General features: G+C 29.3%; 1 protein-coding gene across 1 annotated transcript in view; it reads left to right on the forward strand.

Moving 5' to 3' along the window:
- The window catches only part of SCAP (SREBP cleavage activating protein), a 135299-nt gene that overhangs the window by 99898 nt on the left and 10484 nt on the right, over positions 1-24917 (forward strand). The window contains exons 14-20 of the mRNA XM_075355725.1: positions 3929-4161; positions 4520-4680; positions 8261-8350; positions 12240-12768; positions 17908-18046; positions 20848-21023; positions 24389-24536. Coding sequence (XP_075211840.1) covers positions 3929-4161; positions 4520-4680; positions 8261-8350; positions 12240-12768; positions 17908-18046; positions 20848-21023; positions 24389-24536 — 1476 coding nt within the window. The remainder of the gene's footprint in view (positions 1-3928; positions 4162-4519; positions 4681-8260; positions 8351-12239; positions 12769-17907; positions 18047-20847; positions 21024-24388; positions 24537-24917) is intronic.

The following is a 24917-nucleotide window of genomic DNA, read 5'->3' on the forward strand; positions in this document are numbered from 1 at the left end:
GATGTTACTACTAATCTTTTTTTTAGGCAGAAATGTTTAAATATTTAGCTAAAAAGCATTTGTATATGAGTTGAATTGTGTCTGTTCATTTAGTATTTTATTCTTGTTAGGGTTTTTCATAATTTTCAGGAATATTAAGATGTAATTTTTTTGTGTATTGGAGGTAACTTGTAGTGGTGGAATTATGTCTTATGAGATGGTTAGTAAATAATATCTGTTACTGTAGAGAGATTATAAGCCATAGCGACATAGTCAATATTTGGTAACCATCTGATAGATACTAATCACAAATCCTTCACATTTAAAAACCTTGATATCTGCATATACTCAAAAAAGGATCGTCTTAATACACTTGAATATTATGAAACATATAAACATACAAAAACACACAACAGTGGTATAGGAAATAAATAAACATAACTCAATCGTACATATATTTTTTAACTGCATTCTTAATGTGTGCTTGCTTAATTAAAAAACAGCAAACTGGCAGCAGCAACATAAGGTAAAGCTAATGTGGAATCAGCAGCACCTATCACTGAGAATATTGACAAAGACAATTGAAAACCTTTATTATCCATCTTTCTTTAGTTTGACATTACAAAAGTTTAAATTGCAGGTTTGATTTTATTTCAAGAAGCTACCCCTTAAGTTCTATTTAAATTTGTTAATTGTGGATGACAGTTAATAATTCTATTCAAATGGTAAAAGGGTTTGTAACTAATTGGAATCTAATATAAAAATCAGTTTTTGTATGTAAAACATATTTCACATTTAGTATTTTGTGGTGTATAACTGCTGTGAAATCGTGGGTGTATATTGATTGTAAAACTTATTTAGTTTTATTAATAACAATCTCAGTTATTTTTCAGAATGTTACTTTCTCCATGGTACTTAAGCTAGGTTCCTTCACTGGTCGACATAGAAAATCAGTCATAATTTATAATATATACTTTATGTCAAGATGTATAGTGAATTAAAGAACTACCTTCTTAGAGCACTGCTGTAGTCAGTTTGCAAATAAGTGGAGCATTAAGTTTGTATTAATGATGTAGTTCAGGTTAGACTACATAGCTGAACAAGTAGTTTAGCTCCATTGTGTGTAAAGCTGTTGGTACACTCCACTGATCAATAGAAAGAGTACATTCACTTTATGTAAGCATGACATACAATGTTTGTAATTAACAGCTGATTCATTTTAGTGAAGTATGAGAAAACTAATTGACAGAAAACAGAATAATAAAAAGCAGTAATAGAAATTTTTTCCTTCATAACTGTTTTTTTTCACCCTATTGTTAATTGAAACAATAAACATACCTTAATAGTGTTATAGAACATCTAATTAATTTCAAAAAAAAAAGATTGTATATCTTCACCAAGAATTGAGACAGTTGACATGCTAAAACTAACCATCAGAAGATTGTTAAAAAATACTTGCTCAACATATAAACCTCTGTTCTTAAATATTGATTAAACATTATTAAAATATTGTTAAATGAATTTATATTTAAACATCTTAAATATTCTTAAACATTGATTTTATGTATAATTTACTGATGAAATTATGAAATATAATAGTGCGGTAGTGCTATTATGGAAACAGGATATTTTTTATGTTTAATGTGTTATAGTTTCTACCGATTTTCTTCAACTGCAGTTTTCATGATATCCAACATAAAACAGAAAAATTCAGTAACGAAAAACCTTTTTTAATTTTGAAGTATAATAACTTTGACAATGACTTTGAAGATGCATAAATATTTTTATCAAAACATGTAGAAAATTTTATTCTGAGAAAATGGATTTAATAAATTCTGTAATAAAAAAAAAATCAACTTTTATTAATAAGAAACTAACAAAAGAATCTTATGAATTTGTAAAAATTAAAAACAGTTGTTTTTAGTACAATAAATTAGGACCTTGAAAAATTTAAATATTTTTAAATTACTTTTAAAGACTACTCGCTGTTGTTTATACTAAGAACCAATTGTTTATACTATCAATTCCAAACCTATCTAACTGTTGGAAAACCTTCCTCTGTTTTCTTCTAATCCCCTGAATATTCCATGTTCCAAAATTCATTTTTCTTTGACATATCTGATATTTTTTCCAAGGCTTTTTTCTGTTAGGACTTTTAGTGATAAAAAACATTTTATGAGTGATGAGGTGCTGTCCCAATACCTCAACCAGGGGGACCAGAAGTTTTCTATCAGGGTCTTCCCCTAGCCTTTGTAGAACCAACTCCAAACTGCTAGGCAATAGTTTTGAGTTGTATATAAAAGCAAGTTGTAATATACAAAAACTGTATAATAATAATAACTGCATAAATAAAATCATATCATTTACTTCCTTTTTCATAAGTTTCTAATGGGGATTTGTCATTAAAAAATTATCAAGAGTAAATATTTGGTAAGTTATTGACCTTAAGGAAATATTAAATTCGTATTTGTGTATCTTCTAAAATTGGCTTTTAATTGAGTGGCAGATATTTAGATTGTATCATAAAATTCTCCCAGGACTTTCATAACCTATTCTATTCATGAAAATAATGGAAAAAGTTCATAGAAACATATGTCCAAAAATGCTTTGTTTGCGAGTTTTGAAGTGAAAGATTTCGCTCAGATTTCAGCTACCCCTGTGAAATGAAGTCATATTGAAATTTTTAGGACATTAATTAAGAGGCAGAATTAATGGTTTTTCCTACAGTTTTTGACCTGAAAATCAAATAAAGTAGGTGCTAGAACCATATCTGCCGTACATTTTAAGAAATCAGGGGTGAAAATGAATAAATTAAGATAAAAAAACCCTGTTTTTTTATTTTATGACGTACAATAACTTCGTTAAATAGGTAATAAACGCATAAAACTTTTAAACAAAACTTGTAGAGAATTTAATTCTGAACAAAATAGTGTAAGATAAGTGGAATAAAATGAAAAGTTAGAAAAATTTGAATTTTATTCAGAAATAATACAATAGACAAAAGTGCATTAAAAGTACGAGTTAATAATAATTGTTCAAAAATGAGCCTGCCGTTTTCAACAGATTTCTTGGTACGCTTCTGTACTGTTTTCGTTGCTCATTTTAGTTCTTCAGGGCTCAGGTTTGTTCGTAAGTTGCTCAACCACATCCATAATGTGGACAACTAATTCCCCACGAGAATTTATTTTTGTTATGTATAAAATATTTTTCATCTATCCCCTGACACAAAAATCTAAAGGTATGAGATCAGGCGATGTAGGAATATGGACCTTCACAACCAATTCAGTGCTGTAAAAAATTGCTAATGGAAATTTGAAAGGTATTATCATCTCCAAATTTGCTTTAAAATAACTTGATGAACTAATAAACTTGATGACTTCAGTTGACAGGGAAATTTTTCTTAAGAATTCACAAAATGTTTTGGGACTAATTTTAGAATTTTGTTGTGATATGCTGAAGAAACTTAAGAGATTAATTCTAAACAAAGGATACAACATTCTCATAAAGGCTGTTCTACGTTACAACTGATGGCCCCACTCCACAAGTTACACAAAGGCTTTTCCTGATCTGTTGAAATGGGACATTTTAAACTATTTTCCCGCAGCTTGAAGTTGGAACAAAGCAAGTACTGTAGTTCTTTTACAAAGATAAAAAAGATGCAAAAAGTTTTTAAAAAGATTAAAAAATATACAGAAAACAATTTAATTATTTTTAGGGTTTTAAAAAGTATTCATATTTTAAATGACAAGAATATACAAAGCATGTGACCTACAAGAAAACAGAGAAAAATAACAAAAGAATAAGATTTTGATATATATAGAAGAAGATTGGGTTCTCTTATCTTGTTAAGATGCATTGGATGATATATATTTTAAAATATATCATATTTTAGAATGTTATTACAAATTTATAAAGGTTTTTTAAATGATTTTTTTTCTTGTTCTTATAGATGGTGATTTAGGTTTAAGAAAAGTACTTCCATCTAAAAAGCTGCCAAATGAAAGTCCATTTGTACCATCTTCCCCAATGGAATTATTTTTGTCAGCTTTACTTTGTGTGGTCAGCACCATTGTAGTAGCATATACTGTACTTGTGTTATATCGTTGCATATGCTCTAGAAACTATGCAGAATGGCGTGCAAGTTGGGGTCCTGAAAAGGATGTTGCAGATAATTCAGCTCAGGTATATTTAAAAAACTTAAAATCAATCAAATTTTTTTTTTCTTATTTCACCTTCTTTTTACTGGTTTTTCATGATCTTTGTTTCGTTTAATGAAGTTTATTATTTTCTTTTAAGTTTCACATTACCAATTATTTACATGAGCCAGTATGTAAGCTACCTTGCAGTAGGTGAGAAAAGTCGTATAATTCATTATTTAATTTCTGTAATCACAGGAGTACTAAAATCAGTCGGTGGAAATTTTTTAAAGCTCATATTCTTAACAAAACATTTGTCAACGGTTTAGTGTTCTTTATATTTCTTTAGGGTATGATTATATTGATAATTGTAGTGTAATTTGTAAAATTTATATTAAATTTAGGTAATCCTGGAAGCAGTCCCTTTAGTTCTTGAAAGTCATCCACAGGAAGTTGAATGTTTGGCAAGTGATGGCAATATTGTTGTATCATCCTGTCTTGCTGGAGAAGTGCGTTGTTGGGATGCTACAACTGGAGAGCTTACTACTGTAATAAAAAGGGAAATGTAAGTATTAAACACTATCTACAATGTTATTTAGATAATATATTATAACAATACGATATGTTATTGTAATGTTACAAATGCTAAAAATAATTTAGCTTGATGTAAATTAAAGATAATTTAGTATCTAATTAGTATTTAATTTAGACATATAAATTTAAAGATGATTCTCATGTGTTAGTTAAAATAATTAGTGTTATTTTCATTTCATTAACAGTTTGCAATTCACAGGAGTGGTCTTAATGTAAAAAAATTGCATTTGTAAAAATAATTTCATTTTTAATTTAATTCTCTTAATTTTGTGTACATTTACCTACTAAAAGAGAAAATAAAAATGTCTTTAAACCCATTTCCCAATAAAATGCAAAGAGTAAGAAATCAAACAGATGTTTTTTTTAATTAGTATTCCTTGCAAGAAGATATTAAAAGTCTTCATTCATTTATTTATATGGAGTAATTACAGAATCTGCTTAAAATTCCGCAGATCAAGTGTCCACATTCTAATTGTTTCAACCTTTTTATCATTGTGTTTTTGTTGTGTATTTTCCAGTTTTTATACAATTTTGGTAAGATAGTGCTGTTAAGGGGGATTTGATGTACTGGTAATGATTTTTTATAAAATTTTCTGTTTTAAACTGGTGGCCAGTATACCTGGGGAAGAGCATCAACTGTTAGCACTCACTGATTAACCACTTAACTGCTCATTGTGCATACTACTTTGTTAAGATTTTGGATAAACTTAAAATTTTGTGTACTTTGACTGTTGTTTGCAATTTTTCCTTTATAATGTGTAATTGGTAATACATTTTCAAAGGACCATTTTTTGCCTAGTCATAACTACCCATAACTTCATCCTATCTTTGACTTAACTTTGTGCATAGGCAAGGTTAAAATTTGATGACATGTTATTTAGCCTTTCATTAAATTACATTTAAAATGAAAGATAATAAAGCAGAATGTTAACATCTCTTTCTTTCATCCAGAAGGTTTTGGTTTTGAATCCAAACAGGTGTGATAGTTTTTTATATTACAAAAATCCATTTTATGACTGTACTTGGGACATAGCCTGCTGTTCCAAAATAGCTAATAGATAAATAAAATCAACTTGAAATTTTAAAATAACTGACTAAAGAGTAGCTGGAACGAAGGTGCAACCGTATCATAGAGGTATCTGTTGAGAGCCAGACTAAGGAATGATTCCTGAAAGAAGGCATCAGCTCTTTTAGTAGTTGTTAATCCCTTATGATGGACTATGATGGAATATCCTGACATAGCAGATATGCGCGAAAAGGGCCTTTGTCGGAATATTCTGACATAGCAGATATGTGTGAAAAGGGCCTTTGTCGGAATATTCCGTCATTAAGTTTTGTCTAATTTTAATTTACTTTGTGTCATAATAATCAGGTGATTATTTTTTAATGTAGTTCATCATTATTCCACAATGATATACAGCATTAGTAAAGAGTTTTCGTAATATGCCTTGTACATCGTGTTGTTCACATCTTGTTGATGAGCGATTTTAAGAGTATTTTTACATGTTTATTTCAGGTTGTGGCCATTGTTTTCTGATTAAATGTTGTGTACATGCTTTATAAATTAATTTATAAACTTTACCGTATATTTGTAAACTGTACCAGTAGCTCTTGCATTTTTTTATAATAGCTTTATGTATGTTGTTTTCTTATATTTGATATGGCTAGTTCAAAAAATGAATATTCTGACATTTTAGACCAGTTACAATTTGGTAGCAATAGTGATAGTGATAGTTTAGATATGTGTGAAGACATATTGTTGTTATTACCTGACAATGATGATGATTATGCTAATGAAGTCAGTGTTGGTGATGCAGATAGGATTATTCAAAGACATACAAGCAACATCGAATGGGTAAATTACTATCAGTCTGATTCCTTTTGTAAGCCCTCCAATGTTACTGAACAATCAAGTAGTATAATTGTTATTCCTGGCCAAATGACATATTTAGTATTTTTAAACTTTTTATAACTGATGAATTGATTGATATAATTACAAACCAAACAAACGTATATACAGATAATTTTCTGTCAAATAAAGTTTGAAGCAATTCCCGATTTCAAGGGAATTGCTTCCCTTGAATCGGAGCAACAACCCCGATTTCAAGGGTCGAAACCAGAAGATAAAAATGAAATATTTTTACTAATTGCAGTTTACATTTTGCATGGAATGATTGGGAAGCCCGAAATTGATAAATATTAAAAAAAAAAAAATTTTATTTGCAACCCCAGGATTTTCTACTGTTATGACGCACAAACATTTTAAACTTTTTTCTAGATTTTTATATTTTACAAATAATGTTCCACCTCAAAAAAACAAAAGATTACATAATATCTGTTATCTTTTTCAAAATTAATGTTACCTTGAAACAGTTTGAGGGTGAGTAGCTTTAAATGAGACAAAAGCACACTAAGCAAATTATTAAAATTTTTCTGCTTTTGCTAAACAAGGTTTTCTTTATTATTTTTTTTATCTGTTTGAATTAATCACCTGTTTTACCCTGTTTAAGAATTTTTTGTTATATATTAACTGTTGGACATTTCAAATGCTGCAGTCAATAAAGCTACAGGTATTGTGGCATTTTATTTTAACATAATTGAAACTAAAATAAAATAAAATCTACATGAAAACTGGCCCACACAAAACTAAACTGCACGTATGAAATCCTTCTACATAATGAAAATGTTAGAATATAGATAACAGTATCCTGAAAAAAAAATAGGTTATGTATTTGTCAAGAGAAATAATGAATTGTTACTATTATTTTACATATAATTTTTACTCGTTGTCCAAGTTTTACAAAAGATAGTTGTTTCAGAAAAATCAAATGTAACTCTTACAGTCAGACATTAGTCAACCTCTTGAATGATAAAATCACTTCAACAGGTGTCTGATGAACACTTATCCTTAAAATTTAAGCTCATCTGAATTTTTAATTTTGAAAACTATAAAAATATAGTTTATAAAGAAATCCCTAAATACTCTTGAATAATTAAAATTTTATTATCAGCTTCATCAGAAATGTAATAGTGAACAATATAATGAAGATTGTCAAAAAGAAAGAAGAAACTCGTCAGTAGAACTTATTTAGAAGTTGATAAACGACATTTCCTACAATTTGATAAATGTAAGTCATTCAACTGTAAATTTTTACATTGAATATATCTATTTTTTTTTAATTCAGCGTTAAGTTATCATACAGTCAGACTTAATTGTGGTTGGGTTTCAATTAACCATATGTCTCAGGAATGGTCGACCTTAAACTGTACAAGATCCTTATTCATCCTTTTAAGTAATACCTACAGTGGTTCCGCAGGCTAAACAGAAAAAGTATAAGTAGACTTAATTGTAAAGATTTTAATTTAAATTCTGTCATTCTTTTAAGGTAAAAATGCTTTTGTGGATTTTTCATACACTGTTCAATTTAATATTCCCAGTTTTCTTTGTTTAGTTTGTGCCTATCTTTTTTATTTAATATTGTAGTGTTATTTATTTTCTTTAATGTTAAGTTGGAATAAAGAGAAAGAATGTATTTTATTGTTTTTATTAGGTATAGTTATTGCAGCCATCGTACTCGTTCTACTTCTACAGGAATTGAAGCAGGTCAGGATTCAGATCTAAAATCTCTTAAAAGTCACAGGTATGTGTGAGAAAATTTTTAAATTAAGCATTTGCTCAATTTTTTTAATGATTTAAATCAATAAAAAAAGAAAATTTAGCTAGACTTTGCCAATACAAAGTAAAAAATGACATTAAACATGCCAAATGAATAAAAACTTAAAAAAGAATTCTCTCTTAAATGTCTAAATAGGTCTGTAATAATAAAAATAAAGTGTTACTATGTTTTAATTAGTCTGCATGATTCATGTTTTATTTCTGTAAATTAAGGTAATGTTGTCCATTTTGTTGAGCAGTGCTTTATTATATGCTATCTGTTCAAAGATATGCGAACAACCAAATACTCTTACAAATGCTGTCATCTTGTAACATTCTAAGCTATAGTAGAAGAATATGACTCTTAAAAATCTACCTTAGTGTATAGAAATTTTAGTCATAGTAAAGTAAATGAAATTATCAGTGTAGTAGTAACATTTTATAGATGTTGTAATAAAAAATAATGATATAGAATTCATTCGTGAGTTGTGAGTTACATTGGCTAAACAGAAAAAGTATTAGTAGACTTAATTATAAAGATTTTAATTTAAATGCTGCTAATATTCTCAGCTTTCTTTGTTTAATAAGCCACTGTAAGCAAAATGCCACTTCATTTTTCTTTGAGAAGCCATTGTAAGTAAAATGAAATTAATGCCTGTATAATCAGCACATTGTACTGTGATCAATTTGGCTCCTGGCAATAAAATATTACTGAATAAAAATGTTATGTTTGGATACAATAATTGATATAAATTCCAGATCAGTTTACTATAAATTCCAGATCAGTTTACTCATACATTTTTTTATTTAAGAACTATAAATGTTTCGACCAATCTTTTACCCTATTATAATTGTTTGAATACTTTTTGCAACAGATGCTGCCGCATAAACAATATCATATGCATTATGTTCTTTACAAACAATTTTGATATCATATATTACAGTTTATTTTTAAAGTGGTGCGATGCAAACTGTAACTTGTCAAATTGTTATCCAACATTTGAATTTGGGTAGAAGTGCTTTAATATACTGTTAAGTTCTTATACTCACCATTTTATTATAGGGAAGTTTACTTTTAAATTTTTATTTGTGTTTGCATTGAAATTCAACAGTTGCCAAAGTAGCAGCTTGTAACATCATCTCGCAATTTACTAGAAATGAAAGTTATGCAATATAGCTGTATTTGTTTGGTGTATATTTATTTAGTTTAATAAAGAATAGTGTAGATGTAATTGTACAGCTGTTTTTATTTTGTAAATTGATTGTCATTACCAACAGATAAGCCACAACTTATATAAAGATTATTGTGAACAAAACAAATTGCAGCTATACAAATTGTTAGACCATTTGCAAATACTTTTTATGATGTGTTTTATCTGTTGCATCTCAGACTTGGGGTTTTATGGTGGAAAATTTATAAATGATCTAGCTGTAATTTAAGGATTCAGCTGTATTAAAGATATTTAAATATTTTATCTTTATTACAGCGTGAATTTTTGAGGTCTGTCCAAAAAAATAACTAAATTTTAAAAAAATTTATTGAATATTTGAAGAATTTCCTTTTAAGTACTCTTCTTCACAATCTATACATTTTTCTCATTGTCTCTTCCACTTTCAGAAGCAGCTCTGGAATTCACTCTTTAAAGTAGCTTTCAGAACATTCTGTGTATTTTCTTGTATGGATTCTCTTGTTTCAAATCTCTATTCTTTTAATGGCAGTTTTAATTATGGAAAAAATTTCAGTAGTGAGTGTGGTAAGAAGGGAAGATAATGAATGAATAAATATTTTATACAAAACTCAAGAATCATATCAATTGCTATGGCAGCAATTGTAGAGCAATGCATTGCCATGTTGATGGACTGCAAGTTGTCACCGAGCCGAAGTTAGATCTCTTTGTCACATTTTACGAGTGTCTGATGACTTCTAGGTAACAGTGACAATTGATTGTCTACTTTGCAGGTAGAAACTCGCTGACCAGTGCCTTTAATATTAAAAATGATTGTCTAAATTACCTTTGTGTTTCTTTATAGATCTTTTTAATGATTTTCTGTCGCACTATGATGACTGAGACTTTGTTTCAACATCATGAACATATACCCATCTCTTATTGTCATAAGAAAATTTCATCATCGTTTGCACAATTCAAAAATTCCTAGCAGATCGCTACATGATTATTTTTCTTCTCTTGTGTTAAAGAGTTGCAGTATGAACTTGGTGGTAACATGATACATTCCTAAATTTTTTATTAGAATTTCATGACAGGAACCCATCAAAATCCCAATCTCTTTTGTCATCTCACTAACTGTTAAAATATTGATTGATTTCATCTCACCAAATCATTCACATCCAAATGTGAGACGTGTCTTTTGACATTGATGGCTGTTTTGGTTGAGCATTTTCCTCAGTAGATTCGCTATTACTTATAAAATGTCTAAAACACTCACAGTATTGTATTTGAATTGTGAGTTCTGCACCACAAGCATCTTGAATCATTTTGTCTATTTCAGTAAAAGTTTTTACTGAAACACAAAATTTAGTTATAACACTTTCTTCATATAAGTCATTCACTGCAAAAAGCAAATACAGTGGTACCTCGGTATATGACCTAATCCATCCTGATGTTTAGACTTATATTGAATAGGATGTATACCAAACCAACCTTTCCCATAAGAAGTAATGTAAAAATGATTAATCTGTTCTCATGTAAAAAAAAACTCCTATTGATATTATAACTGTATTAATGGGGTTGTAAAATAATTTAAACACATAAATAAAAAATGAGATTCTATTACAGATTTTTAAATTTAAACTCTGCTTAATACTAAAATACAAAAAGAAGCAAATGATATTCTTCTATTCTGTGGAAGAAGAGTCCCCTTGTAATAAAATCTGACATTCTGGTGTTTTTTCCGTCTTCTGTCGCTTTTCACTAGGCTCAACTGGTTTGACTATTATTAAAAATCTGTCCAAAAAACTTTGTTTCTGTCTTCTTCTCATGATGTTTCTAAAATGTGACATTGTCTGATCTTCCCAAACAATGCTATTGTGATTTGTTTGAACTTTGTTGGAGGTGATATTTTTCTGTTAAAGTTTTCATGTCCATCCATTTTGCAAGGATTTCTTTGATTAATGAAGGAGGTACTTTACTCTATCTCTTACTCCTCTGAATCTGAAGTGAGTGTAGTCCATCCTTCTCCAGTTCCTGTAACTCCTCAGAGGTCAGTTCTTCAGTTGTTAACCCACCGGGTTGGTCTAGTGGTTAACGCGTCTTCCCAAATCAGCTGATTTGGAAGTCGAAAGTTACAGCGTTCAAGTCCTAGTAAAGCCAGATATTTTTACATGGATTTGAATACTAGATCGTGGATACCGGTGTTCTTTGGTGGTTGGGTTTCAATTAACCACACATCTCAGGAATGGTCGAACTGAGAATGTACAAGACTAACACTTCATTTACACTCATACATATCATCCTCATTCATCCTCTGAAGAATTATCTAAATGGTAGTTACCGGAGGCTAAACAGGAAAAAAAAAAAGAAGAAGAAGAAGTTCTTCAGTTGTTTAATGGAGCTTAATTTATATATGAATTGGTCCGGTAATATTTTTAGAAATTAACATCTTAATTACAGTACAGACTCGTTGTTTGTGTTCAGTGAAGGGAAAAAAATCAATATATTAATGTTCGTAAAAGTTTTTAATATCAGAATATAAATGCAGTAATTTAACTGCTTATATTTTATTACAGAAGCTTTAGAACTTAACCATACTTAAGCAGTTCAAATTGTTATTATGCAGGGCATTGCTACATATTTTATGTAGTTCCTTTACAATGGATATTTTAGTTTTTAAAATAATGATCATTTGAATTTTTACAGAATACCAAAGAAGCAGGTTGATGAAGAACTGTTATACAAAGAGCTTTCAGTCACATGCGATGCACAAGTTACAAATAAAACTGTTCGAAGTCGTTATAAATCACATGATAAAACACAGTTTTGGGGTACACCTGATCTTAGTTCTACCATAGTTACAAACTTTACAGCCCAAAATCTGCAAAATCATAATAGTGTTTCTAGTTATAATCAAAACGGTTTTGATTATGGACCTAAAATACGGAGCCTTTTTGAAGAGGTTAAGCAAGAAAGACGTTCTAGTCTTGAAAATGGAGAAACTGAGTGTAAGTGTGGCGGTAGTGCTAAGTGTGAAAGACGAAAAAGGACGTCCTTAAGTGATGATGGGGGGGAATGTGGGGCTGAAGAACGTGATAATTTAGTAGATTCTATAGTTGATCCTGATTGGACTGTGTCACCAATATGGTGCCTTGACTGCCAGGATGGTTTGATTGTTATAGGTTGTGCAAATGGCCAGATGGAATTTTGGAATTCTTCCACAGGAAAGCTCAAGGTATTTATTAATTAATTTTGTGTGCTCTGGGTTAAAACTTTTCCTCTAATGGGTTTTGTTTTGTAATCCTAAATAAATAATTTAGAGACTTTTCAGTGATGAAAAAAAATATATTTATTTTAATATGCAATATACCATTTTAAAAAAATCAAATATGTTGGTTTAAATAAAATAAATCATTTATTGCTAGCTTATTAAGTTATGCAATTATTAAAAAAATCATTGAAATTTTCAATGGAAATTCACTTAACTTAAAATACTAATTTTATATTACATTTTTGTCATTACATATTTACAGATTATATTAAATCAATTTAATTGATAAGATTAAATGACCTTAGCAACCAAATTCTAATTTATAAAATAATATAAATTATGTATTTACAACATAATGAAACAAAACAGTATTCCTCCCTAAATGACTTATTTCACTTAAACTGAACAAAAACATACTCACTTTCCAGATGCCATCAGGAAACATCGAAATAATTGTTTAAAATGACGTGTTGAAAAATCTGGAAATGTTTGCTGTTCAGTTCCAAACATCAGTGCATTATTAGAAAATACACATGTATGCCTAGATATTACTTTTAAAAAAACTTTCATAGATTTTGCTTTATTCCAGGGTAATGGAATTTTTGAGATTTTTATTTCTTTACACATCAGTTCTCTAATATTAAGAAAGAATCAACCTGATTGACTGGATTTTAAATGTCATAGCCAAATACTTCCTTTTTCCTGTACGTGTGTAAATTCGTATTAATTTTAGTTTGTTGTTCAAGATTAGTTTCAAATTTATTTAATGCAATTTAAACACGTAAATATTGATACAGTATATCTAAACTAAACACTTTTAATGATAAATCACTTTATTCTGTAGTTTGTATAATGTAGGAAAATTCAGACTGAAAAAAAAGAAAGACAGTAACTATGCTAAGATAAAATAACAAAAAAATGAAATCAAATGATTTTCTGCTGTATATCGCTTAACTTAAAGAAACTGATAAAATTGAATATAACACAAGACATCAGACTAAACCATTTATGATGTTTGAACTAATATAAATGCATAATTGTCAAAGAATTTTATCCTCTGATTGCAGAGCAAAGTTAAAGAAAAATGCAGGATAAATGCCATATTTAATTTGATGAAAGTTGTACATTATATTTAGTGTGATATTATTGCTATGGGTAGCAATGAATTTAATAGATAACAAGAACCACCATTTTACTGTAGTTATCTACATACTAAAAAATGGTAAATTGCATTTATTTTAAAAATATTGGACAAGGAATTTAAATGACATACCAGGTTTCGGTTTTTTAAAGCAGATTCTGTTTTGAAAAACAAAACCAAAAAAGAATAAAAAATTATTATAACTGAATAAAATCATTGTATTTATATTATATTTAGACATAGTTGCTTTTAATTTTCACATTTTTATGTCATTTCGCTAGCTCTAAAATCTCTCCTGTCAATAATTTCAAGCATCTATTAAAGTAGTTTTTAAAATTCAAATCATTTTCAAACACTTGCATTGGTGAGTTTAAAGTTAAATAAAATTATGTTAATTATTTTGTGCAAGGTCCAGAATGGTATAGGGAAAAGGTTAATGATTTTTGAACAGTTCAGTTTGAACATGTGACGTAAACAAGTATCATATAAAAACAATCCTGCTGCATCTTGGTCTAAGTTCTTTATTTATTTATTAAAAATCTGCATTAATGCAGATTTAATGGTCAAGAAATTCAATTCAGGTAGTAAGATGTGACTAGGAAAAGAGCAAGCGATCAATCCAGTTTTCTGACAGAACATCCTTATTTAAGTTTTTGGTGGGAAATAAATACTGCTATTGTAATGATTGCTGATTTTCCTTAATTTTTAATAAAATATCCATGTCTGACTGTTAACTGAAACAATCTGGGAAAATTCATTTCCTTTGTCTTAGTGAAAAAAATATTTGAGCTAAAGTTAAAGGTTTCTGCTTGCATGTATTTGTTATATTTTGGGCATCCGTCATTCTTAAGACTCGATGTTCTTCAACATTTCCACCCAAAACACCATAAATTACCTATAGTGTATCATTTGAAAAATAATTCCAAAATGATAAAGCAATAGTTAGCATGAATCCTTTTTAATTTTAGTTATATAAATTATTGATTTTATTATAAGGTGAATTCTGTATAATAATTCAAACACTGTACATACAACATCCAATATCCTTGTATACTATTGTACATACATAGCATTTTTCTAAAAACAAATTGATGATATATTTACATGAAAAATGCTACTTATATAAAAACCAAAATCTTTCTTACATGTATAAAAGCATTCATCAACACTAGATGAATAGCATAATTGCTAATATGCGAGAGTACATTGTAATCACCTTCAGAGATTGACTGAACTAAACTGTTAGTTCTGATTAATGCCAATGGCTTGAAACCCCATTTTTGAACCCTTTTAAAACATTCATTGTCATTCCTTTACATTTTTTCTCATGTGCTGAATTTTTTTTATTGTCTAGTTCAAATAACCCTATCATTCATATACTTTTTTCTTCAAAAAAATTTTTAAAAATACACATCTACTCATGGCACGCTAGGCACATGGTGCATAAAATTATATATTCAAGTCTATTGTGTGATAATCTTTTTTACCATATACATGTTTTCATACTCCATGGTTAGTCCTTTTTCTCTTCAAGCATAAAAACCATACCAAGATAATTTTCAAAACTTAATATTTTGTGCAAGGGACAATCAAAATTTTTATTGCACTAAGGGCAATAAAAAAAAAAAAACATTATGCAAAGTATTAGTGAAAGTTATCTTTCTTTCCTAAAAACAATAATTAAAAATCTATTTTTTTACTTGGTTATCAGTTTTACTTAAATATTTATCATAGTATGAAACATGTTTTTCCATGCATTTGTTAAAAGATCTTCATTCAACATACAATAACCATTCAGTGTCCCATTTGTGGACTTCATTTAATTGATATTGCCACCTTGTAAAGGTCTTCTTCATGGGGCAAATGCATGGAAAATAACTTGTGTTCAAGGTCAGGACTGTAAGGAGGTTGCCTCTCCCATACCTCCCTACTTTTCAGGAGTCCTTAGTGCATTCCAAATGAGGTGTTGTATTGTTATGCAGAAGTATAATGCCCTTAATGAATTTTCCAAATCAGATGACAAAGATCAATTCTTTATCTTTCTCAGTCTATTCCAGGTTTCACCATATTAATTATAGAATTCTAGCCCTTAGGTTTGAAATCATCATGCCCAACATGCAACAACCTTGCTTGATGAAGAAAATGATTGGCATCACCTTTCTAATTGACAAAATCTTTCAGAATTTTTTTAAAGGTGGTAAATGAAGATTTTTTTCAGTCACAATTTTATCTATAACTAATGAGTTGTAACAATCCAAATATGCAACAATTTTTTTGTTGCAACAGTGCAACAGCTGTTTGAAAATGCTTCCCCTTGTTCTCTTCCATCAATAAATGAGGTGCTTACCAAGCACAAATTTTTCAACAGTTCAGAGTTGATGTTATACATACTTCCATGCGAATACTCAATTCAGTTGCAGCTTGGTACACTATGATTCACCTGCTTGGAAGCAGCAATTAGTGAAAATGTTCAATATTATTATATTGAATCAAATTTGATGGCCTTCGCTGCCAGTAATTGTACTCTATATCCATGCACCCATTTTCAAACAACTTTCATTATTTGTGACTGCCTAGCATGAAAACGCTGCATTAATGCATTGTCAACTAGCTATGAATTTAAATAGGATTACACTTTCTTGCCCACATAAAACTAATCCCTGCACGGACCTCTAGATTTGACACTGTATGCAATTGATGCAACATATCTATGGCTAATAATGGACTAAACATTTCTACCACATACAAAGCATAACTGTAGCTGAGGTAATGGAAAAATAGCCAATTTCACCTATAACTTTCATTAAAATATCTCCAAAAAAAAATCTGAACAGATGCCATTAATGTTTTGACTGCCTCTAATGTATTTTATGTATGAAAGAACTATTTGAAAATCAGGAATTTTGGTTTTGCAATCAGAAAACATTTTTACTAAAAAATTACTAATCTCTATAAAGTACTAATATCAACATAACTTAGATTTTAAGAAGATATGTTATAATAAAGGACAACCCTCTTTTTGAAATACAACTGGTATTAATACTTAAAAACACCAAAGTAATCTCTTTTTTACTCATTTTTTTTTTTTTGTCTTCAGTCATTTGACTGGTTTGATGCAGCTCTCCAAGATTCCCTATCTAGTGCTAGTCGTTTCATTTCAGTATACCCTCCACATCCTACATCCCTAACAATTTGTTTTACTTATTCCAAACATGGCCTGCCTACACAATTTTTTCCTTCTACCTGTCCTTCCAATATTAAAGCGACTATTCCAGGATGCCTTAGTATGTGGCCTATAAATCTGTTTCTTCTTTTAACTATATTTTTTCAAATGCTTCTTTCTTCATCTATTTGCCGCAATACCTCTTCATTTGCCACTTTATCCACCCATCTGATTTTTAACATTCTCCTATAGCACCACATTTCAAAAGCTTCTAATCTTTTTTATTCATATAAAATATAATTTAAAAGATATATCAAGTTATGACATAGAATATGTAGGAGAAAATCCAAGTTGTAATAATGTTTCAGTTGGTGCTGCATTTATTTTATTAGAGAATTCTAACAATGTAAAAAAATAATATTCAGAAAATGTACCCAATTGTTAATTAACAAAATAAAATTAGATAAACAATTATCTTCAATAATTTTTTTTTGTTAAAAATGAAGAAAAATAATAAAAATGGCAGTTAAATTGGTCTGTAATAAAAATTGGACCTTCTAATATATTATTAAATTAAGGCCATTCATAACTTGTTCTAATCCTTCACAGAAAAATATGTTGGTCTACAGATTTGATCCTATTATGGCATTTTAATTTAAATGTTAATGATAACGTTACTGGTTACCTCTTTAGTTGTCCCTGCCATTGATTTCTTGTTTAATCAATTGTTTTTTTTTAAATTTATATTCTACAGATTTTGTATTCAAAATTATGATCTATTGAGATTATTCTGTTCCAGTATGTAACAGATGAAGTTGGTGGAGCTGGTTTAACTTGTGTTCGACTCGTGGGAACACATGTTATTGCTGCACGTCTAAATGGTGCTTTAGATATTTATATATTGAGTTGGCATGGTAGCCAGACCCTTCATAGGCGCAGTAAGTATAAAAATAAATAAAACAAGATTTTTCTTTGATGTTTAATGTGATTTTAATTTGTTAGAAAAGTGAGTGAATGCTATTTTTAATCTACCAATATTACTAAAGATGCTATCAAGAAGGTTTAATACTGGAGACTTCTAGTTTAAATTAAATCTTTTAACATATCTTTTAAACCTTCTCATACTGTTTCTGTTCTCTCTGTAACCAAACATCTGTTTGCTATTGATCACTCATGTGCTTTGGTAAAGATGAAAGCACTCTTGTTGCCTTAGTATCAGAAAAAATGTAAATCTGTTTATTTTGTTTTCTATAAACCAAAAAAAGAAAGAATGTTGTCAAGAGTTCTCCAAAATTATTATACGGGGTGTTCAAAAAGAATATCAAGGTTTCAATTTGTCATATGTTTTCGATGAGGTGTACAATGTACATTTGAGGGTAGAATCAAACTGAAAAAATGATAGTTATAGTTGCGTACATGACTATAGATTGATTCCCTATTTTTCTGCTTGACACCATCACTATCAAGGATGGAGACTCCTGAACAGAAAGCCTTCAATATTTCACAGTTTGCTCAAAGTGAATCTGTAATTATAGTTTAATATGCGTTCCATAGAAAGTTTACTTGAAATCATCTAAGTGAAATGAAATGACCATATGGGTATGTAAAAGGATGGATATTTAGATACAATAGATATTTCTATTGTAGTAAAAATAATTTATGTTCCAGTTCCAGATCATTTTACAGTCAGTTTAATGTAGATACATATAATGATAATTTTTAATTTATTAAAATATAAATGAGATGATTGTTTTTGTAAAATCTTTACCTGTAATATTAATAATGTCAAAAAGATATTTCCTAAATATATTAATATATATACTGCACAACTTAAAAATGTTTGCCTAGCAAATGCAAGCAAAAATTTAATTTATGTTAACTTTTATTTTAAATTATCGAAGAAGAGAGAGAAAGTCTTATATTAAAATGATCCATTGAACAATTTGTAAATCCTCATTTCCAGAATTTTGTACATCAAATAATTACAAAAAAAAATCATATTCTTAAAATTAAGAAGCTTTTACAAGTCTGACTACTATTTAATTTTGTCATTTTGATTTTCTAGTATTAAATCTTTATTTAGCAATCTTGTAAGTTGTAAAAAAATTAGTATGTGTCCATTACATGAATAAGTATGTCATATACTTGAATTCTGAACCAATTATTATTGTTTATTGTTCTTTATGGACACCTTGTAGAAGAAGATAATGTAAAATGGACATTCATAATTTTTACAAGAATATTAATAGAAGTAGAAAATGAAACTGATTACACACACACACACACACACACACACACACACACACACACACACACACACACACAAAATGCAAACTTTAAAAATGTTGGAACGCTGTTTTAAACCATACAAGGTGGTTTTAAAAGTATTTTTCATGCTGATTTCAAATCTGATTTTAGTTTTTCTGCATCACGTAAGGTTTTTATTCAAATCATTTTTGAAGTTTTTAAACAAAAATCGCATTTTTTAAACAGGAATAATTATTATTTTAGTTCAATTTAAAGATTGTGCGTTTTGTAACCCTATATAAAATTACAATACACTGCATTAGAGTAAAACTTAAAAATGCTAATATGATAATTTAATTCCTCTTCTCTGATTTTACTGCTTCAAATTCTTTCTAACGTGGGCTGAAACTTCTCTTCCTTGATTATCTCCCTTCACCAGTGCCATCTCTTTTTAAAATAAAATAGTAGTCAACTATCATGTTTGCATTCAACCTTCCCTGGTATTTGTTTTCCATGTCCTTGATGTCCTAGTGGAGGAAACGTTCTCCTTGTTCTTCACTGACATCAACAAGATTCACAGGAAGATGTCAGTATGTGAATATAGAAAATGAAGCTTCACATTCATGTTACATTCTAATTTCATGAAACTCTGCAACATTTTTTTTAACCAAGATTTTGTACTTTGGATGTTTGTTGTTACCCAAAACATTAAACAAAACCCAAGCCCTTTTTTCCATTGGATTCATTGTACTTTCAAACAAATTATCTTTCATTAAATGTCTGATCTGCGGCCCCACAAAGATCCCTTCTTTAAGTTTCTCATAAGATACTTTCGGAAATTTTGTTGCCAAGTACTGGAAGCAGTCACCATCTTTTGGAAGGACTTTAGTGAACTGTTTCAGTAATCCAAGCATGATGTGTAGAAGGGGTAATAGTATTTTGCTTGGTTGAACAAGTGGTACTTTACGTTCTTTGAACTGGGTTGGAGGGGTTTTCTTTTTGACCAGTCTGTTACCTTCAAATGTTTGACTTTGGCTTGACTTTCCCATTCACAAATAAAACACGACATTTTTGGGTAACCAGATTCTTAACCAAGTAGTAGTAACATATCAGCTACTTTTAAATCCCCACAAATTGTCCAAGAATGTTTTTCATAGTTGACATATTTCAGCAGAGCTTTAACCTCACAGCACTATAACATGTCAACAATTAACTACATATCCTGCCTAACAACCAGCTGGGTGTAATAAGTGTAATGCATCTCATCAAAATAAAATTTTCCCCCTCCCAATAAAAGTTCCCTTTGTGAAATTTATGTTTCAATAAAAAATTTGTTCACTTGATTTCAAAAAACTACACATGATAGAAAAAACTAATTAAAAATTTGAAATCGGTCCAGAAAAATAATTTTGGAACATGTAAAATATAATTTTATATTTAATATATTCTTAAATAATTTTAATCATGAAAATCTGTTTTTTCCCCTGTTTAGCACATATTAGAACTGGAAGTGCTGGCTCTCCTCTCGATTGGTCGGGCAGTGAATCAGGTGATGAAAGATTGTGCTGTGTTAGAGCCAGTTCTAGCAGAGCACATCAGCAACCAATCACAGTACTTGATGTAGAAGGTGGCCGAGTTCTGACTGGAAGTCAAGATCATACTCTTAAAGTAAGCTTTTCTTATACTTTAACTTATCTTTATTTTTAAATTTACATTTCTTTATATTTATGTATAGTACTTTCCAATAATGCCTAAAGATGTAAAGATGTAGCAAGACCCATGCTATAAGAAAGAATGAAGAGTGGTCCTGGTTAAGTTGATAAACTACATTTTCTTAAGCCCTGATGATTCTGCAAGGCCCTAAATGTTTCAGTAATTAGTAGCTAGAAAGGGTGTGAAATGAAATAAGATGTCTGCTGCCAAAAGTACATTCAATTAATTCATGATTTTTTTTATGTGAATTACTTTGTGAAGAATTAACAAATGTGGAATTAATTCACCTTTCTGAGTTAATGAAATAAAAAAAATGAAAAATTAGAAATTCCCAGAATGAAATATACTGTTTACAGTTATAGATAAAGTTATACAAATTTTAGATGAAAACTATCTAACTCTGGAGAGAAGTAGACAGCAAAATTTTAAAAAATAAAGCAATTTTGTGCTATGATGAATTTTATTTTTATAATAATAATAATAAAAAAAAAAAATTCATAACAAACATAATATACAATTGGATGTATAAATAACAGTAGGTCTGAAAAGTTCCCGAACTAAATTTCTATAGTCAAAACAAGTAGTGCCATCTCTCGGACAACCAAGGAACTATGTAGTACAATGTCCGATGAGTGTGTGTACTAACTTTTATCACATTTCATCACCCCAATCTCGAGTTATATTCGGCCGCACACATTGAGTTGTGTGACCTTGTGCAAACTCGCAGCGTGGAACAGAGAAGCGCAGTAAAATTTTGTGTTCAACTTCAAAAATCTTTCGTGGAAACTTATTCTATGATACAGCAAGCATTTGGTGATGAAGCTACATCTCATACTACAATATACACGTGGGAGGAAAGTAGTTTAAAGATGGTAGATAGTCATTGGATGACGACAAACAATGCAGGGAGCTGTCAACAGCTGTTCAAAACAAAAACATTGTGAAAGTGCGTGTGCTCCTGCTTGAATAACCTCATCTTACCCTTTGGAGTGTAGCAGAAGAGCTAAACATCGTTAAAGTTGCAGTACATATAATTCTAACAGAAAAAATGAACCATTGAAACGTGTGCTCTTGTTTCGTTCCACACTTCTTGATCGAAGAATAAAATCAGGTGCATCTTTCTTGCGCTCAAGACTTTGTTGAAACTGTTGATAGCCACCCAAATTTTTTGCAAATGATTGTAACGGGATGAAAGCTGGTGCTTCATGTATGATCTGCAAAGCAGATCCATGTCAATCTGCTGCTTGGTTCAGTCCTGGAGCAAAAAGACTGGTGAAAATAGCCAGCAAAAATCAAGAGTGAAAACGACGTTGATTGCATCCTTCAACTCAAGGGCCTGATACATCATGAATTTGTCCCAATTGGTCAAACTGTGAATTCTAAATTCTATTTGGAAGTAATGAAACGCTGATGCATCACATTTATTGAATTCGGCCTGAGTATCAGGTTCCGGGCAGTTGTACTCTCTTGCATGACAATGCCCCATCACACACGGCTACACTTTTAACATGTTATTACGACACAAATCAATTCACCCACCTGCCCTATTCACCTGACTTGGCCCCAGCAGACTTATTTTCTATTCCCGAAACTCAAGTTGAAGATGAAAGGCCACTTTTTGATGACATTCCAGCCATCCAAAGAACTTGCATCGAACAGTTGAAGGCAGTCCCACAATGTGATTTTTCCAGAGTGTTTGACGAACTCTACCAGCACTGCAAGGAGTGTATAATTAGAGAGGGTTTTGTGTAGAGAGCTGATGTGAATAAATTCGTTATCTATTAATTGTATATTTATTTAATTTAGTTCGGGAACTTTTCAGACGTACTGTGTACAAAACTAACATTCAAGGCATGACTAAGTTGTTTGCCAGGTTGGTAACAACGTGTACAAAGAAAGAATAAACAAACAACATAATAAAATAATAAATAGTAAAAAAAATTATATACATTTAGTAGTATTAATAAAATAACTTCACAAGTAATAGTAATAAAGCAAAATAAAATGTTCATACTTTGACAAAAATAAAAGAGCGGAATGCAATAAAAATTTGAATCCTAAAAGAAAGAAATTCATTATACTACATGAAAGGCCTCTAATACAAATGAAATATATTAAATATAAATTTGGAAATACTAGAATTATCAGAGGTTGAAAGAGAACATCTTTATTTTGTTTAATATATAAGTGTATTTTGAGCAATAACTATCAATAAGTATGTTAATATCAAAAGTTAAGCATTTTGCTTAAGTTTTGATAGAATTTTCACTATATGTATCATGAATAAATAATTATGTAAGTATTGTAAGAATTGTAATTGAGGTATCTAGTAATAACGAGAAATTCTTATAAAGATGCAGTCTTTATGTACAAGATATGCGAGTAAGAAAAAAATTACCCATATCTTACTATTTTCAACTGACAATCGAAACATAAGTTTCAATTACAGATTGCATTAGTCAGTAGAATCTAACACTAAATGGAGAACCAGTATCCTTGTATCAGATGTTTTCATTTTTGTTATTTTATTGTTTTAAATGTCCAGTATATTCTTCATTTAGATTTATTTAAAAATATAACTTATATATTTAGTAATCTGTGTTATAATTGTTTTATACTTTTTTCTGTTTTAATATTAGAAGTTTAAAATTAATAATCATTTGTAAATTATATTTAAATAAAATTTTACATCTTTTATTCCTATCTTATTCATTAAAAATAAAATAAAATTTTAGACTAGGATATGAACTAAAATTTTAGTTCAAGTTACTAGTTACTTGTTCTTTAGTTTACAGATTTTTTCATAACACTCATTTCCCATGAACCAATTAGGTTTTTGAATTGGAGGATACGTGTAATTTTTTTATTTTAAAATTGATTAAAAGTGTGTTAACTAGAGGATCATTTATACAGTAAATTTTAGAGCACAGCGTATAGTTTTCCCTTTGGTTTTTTGCAAATTGTTTGTTAATTTTTAACTAAAAAAAAAAAAAAAAATAATAGCATTTATTGCTTGTAAATAATAAATATGCATGTAACTGCTATCAGTTTTTTAACAAAGTTTTTCAGAATTTTAATCGTTTTAATGAATTGAAAAATTATAATTAATTATTTCATTGATTAAGGTAAAAATTTCTTAATAATTACAGAATTTTTTCAATTGTAGCTGAAATTATTCATTCTATAACTGTGTTGCTTTTAAAGTTAAAAAAAAATTCATTGCACTGTTTATCTTTGGGAAGGTTAGATTGTGTAGAGAGTTTACATTTTCAGTAATTAGCTTTTATATTAAAATTTTATTTGAATTTTTTTCTCCTCAGGTAATGGGATTAGTAGATCAAGTTGTTGTATATACATTACATGGTCATTGTGGTCCAATAACTGCACTCTTCATTGATAGAATTACTCCTACTACTGCTGGATCTGGTAGCCAAGATGGTATGCTTTGTGTCTGGGATCTTTTAACCGGTAAGTATTTTCAGATTTTAAGTCTTTTTTTTTTAATGTTGCTTCTTTGTTCTCCTCTGTCTATTTTAATTCTATTATTATTCTTAATTTTAAATTTTATATGTAAACAAGTTAAAGTTTATTTAATTAATTAATTTGTTGGTATTTTTCAGACTGAAAAACAGAATCATTTGTAGATCTAATCAGTAATGCTTAACTACTTTTTTCTTGTTTTATATTAACTATGAAAGTTGGTTTTAAAAAATTGTGTTTTTAAAACTATAATTTGTTAGTACTTCTTGGAATTACTTAACCTTTACAAAACATAGTCATCTGTTAGTAGTAAACATTGATGGTTTTAAATATCAACTGAATAATTTTTGTTATTTTTAACATTTGTGT

The sequence above is a fragment of the Lycorma delicatula genome, chromosome 2 (assembly GCF_047948215.1).
Source record: "Lycorma delicatula isolate Av1 chromosome 2, ASM4794821v1, whole genome shotgun sequence".
Taxonomy (NCBI): Eukaryota; Metazoa; Arthropoda; class Insecta; order Hemiptera; family Fulgoridae; genus Lycorma; species Lycorma delicatula.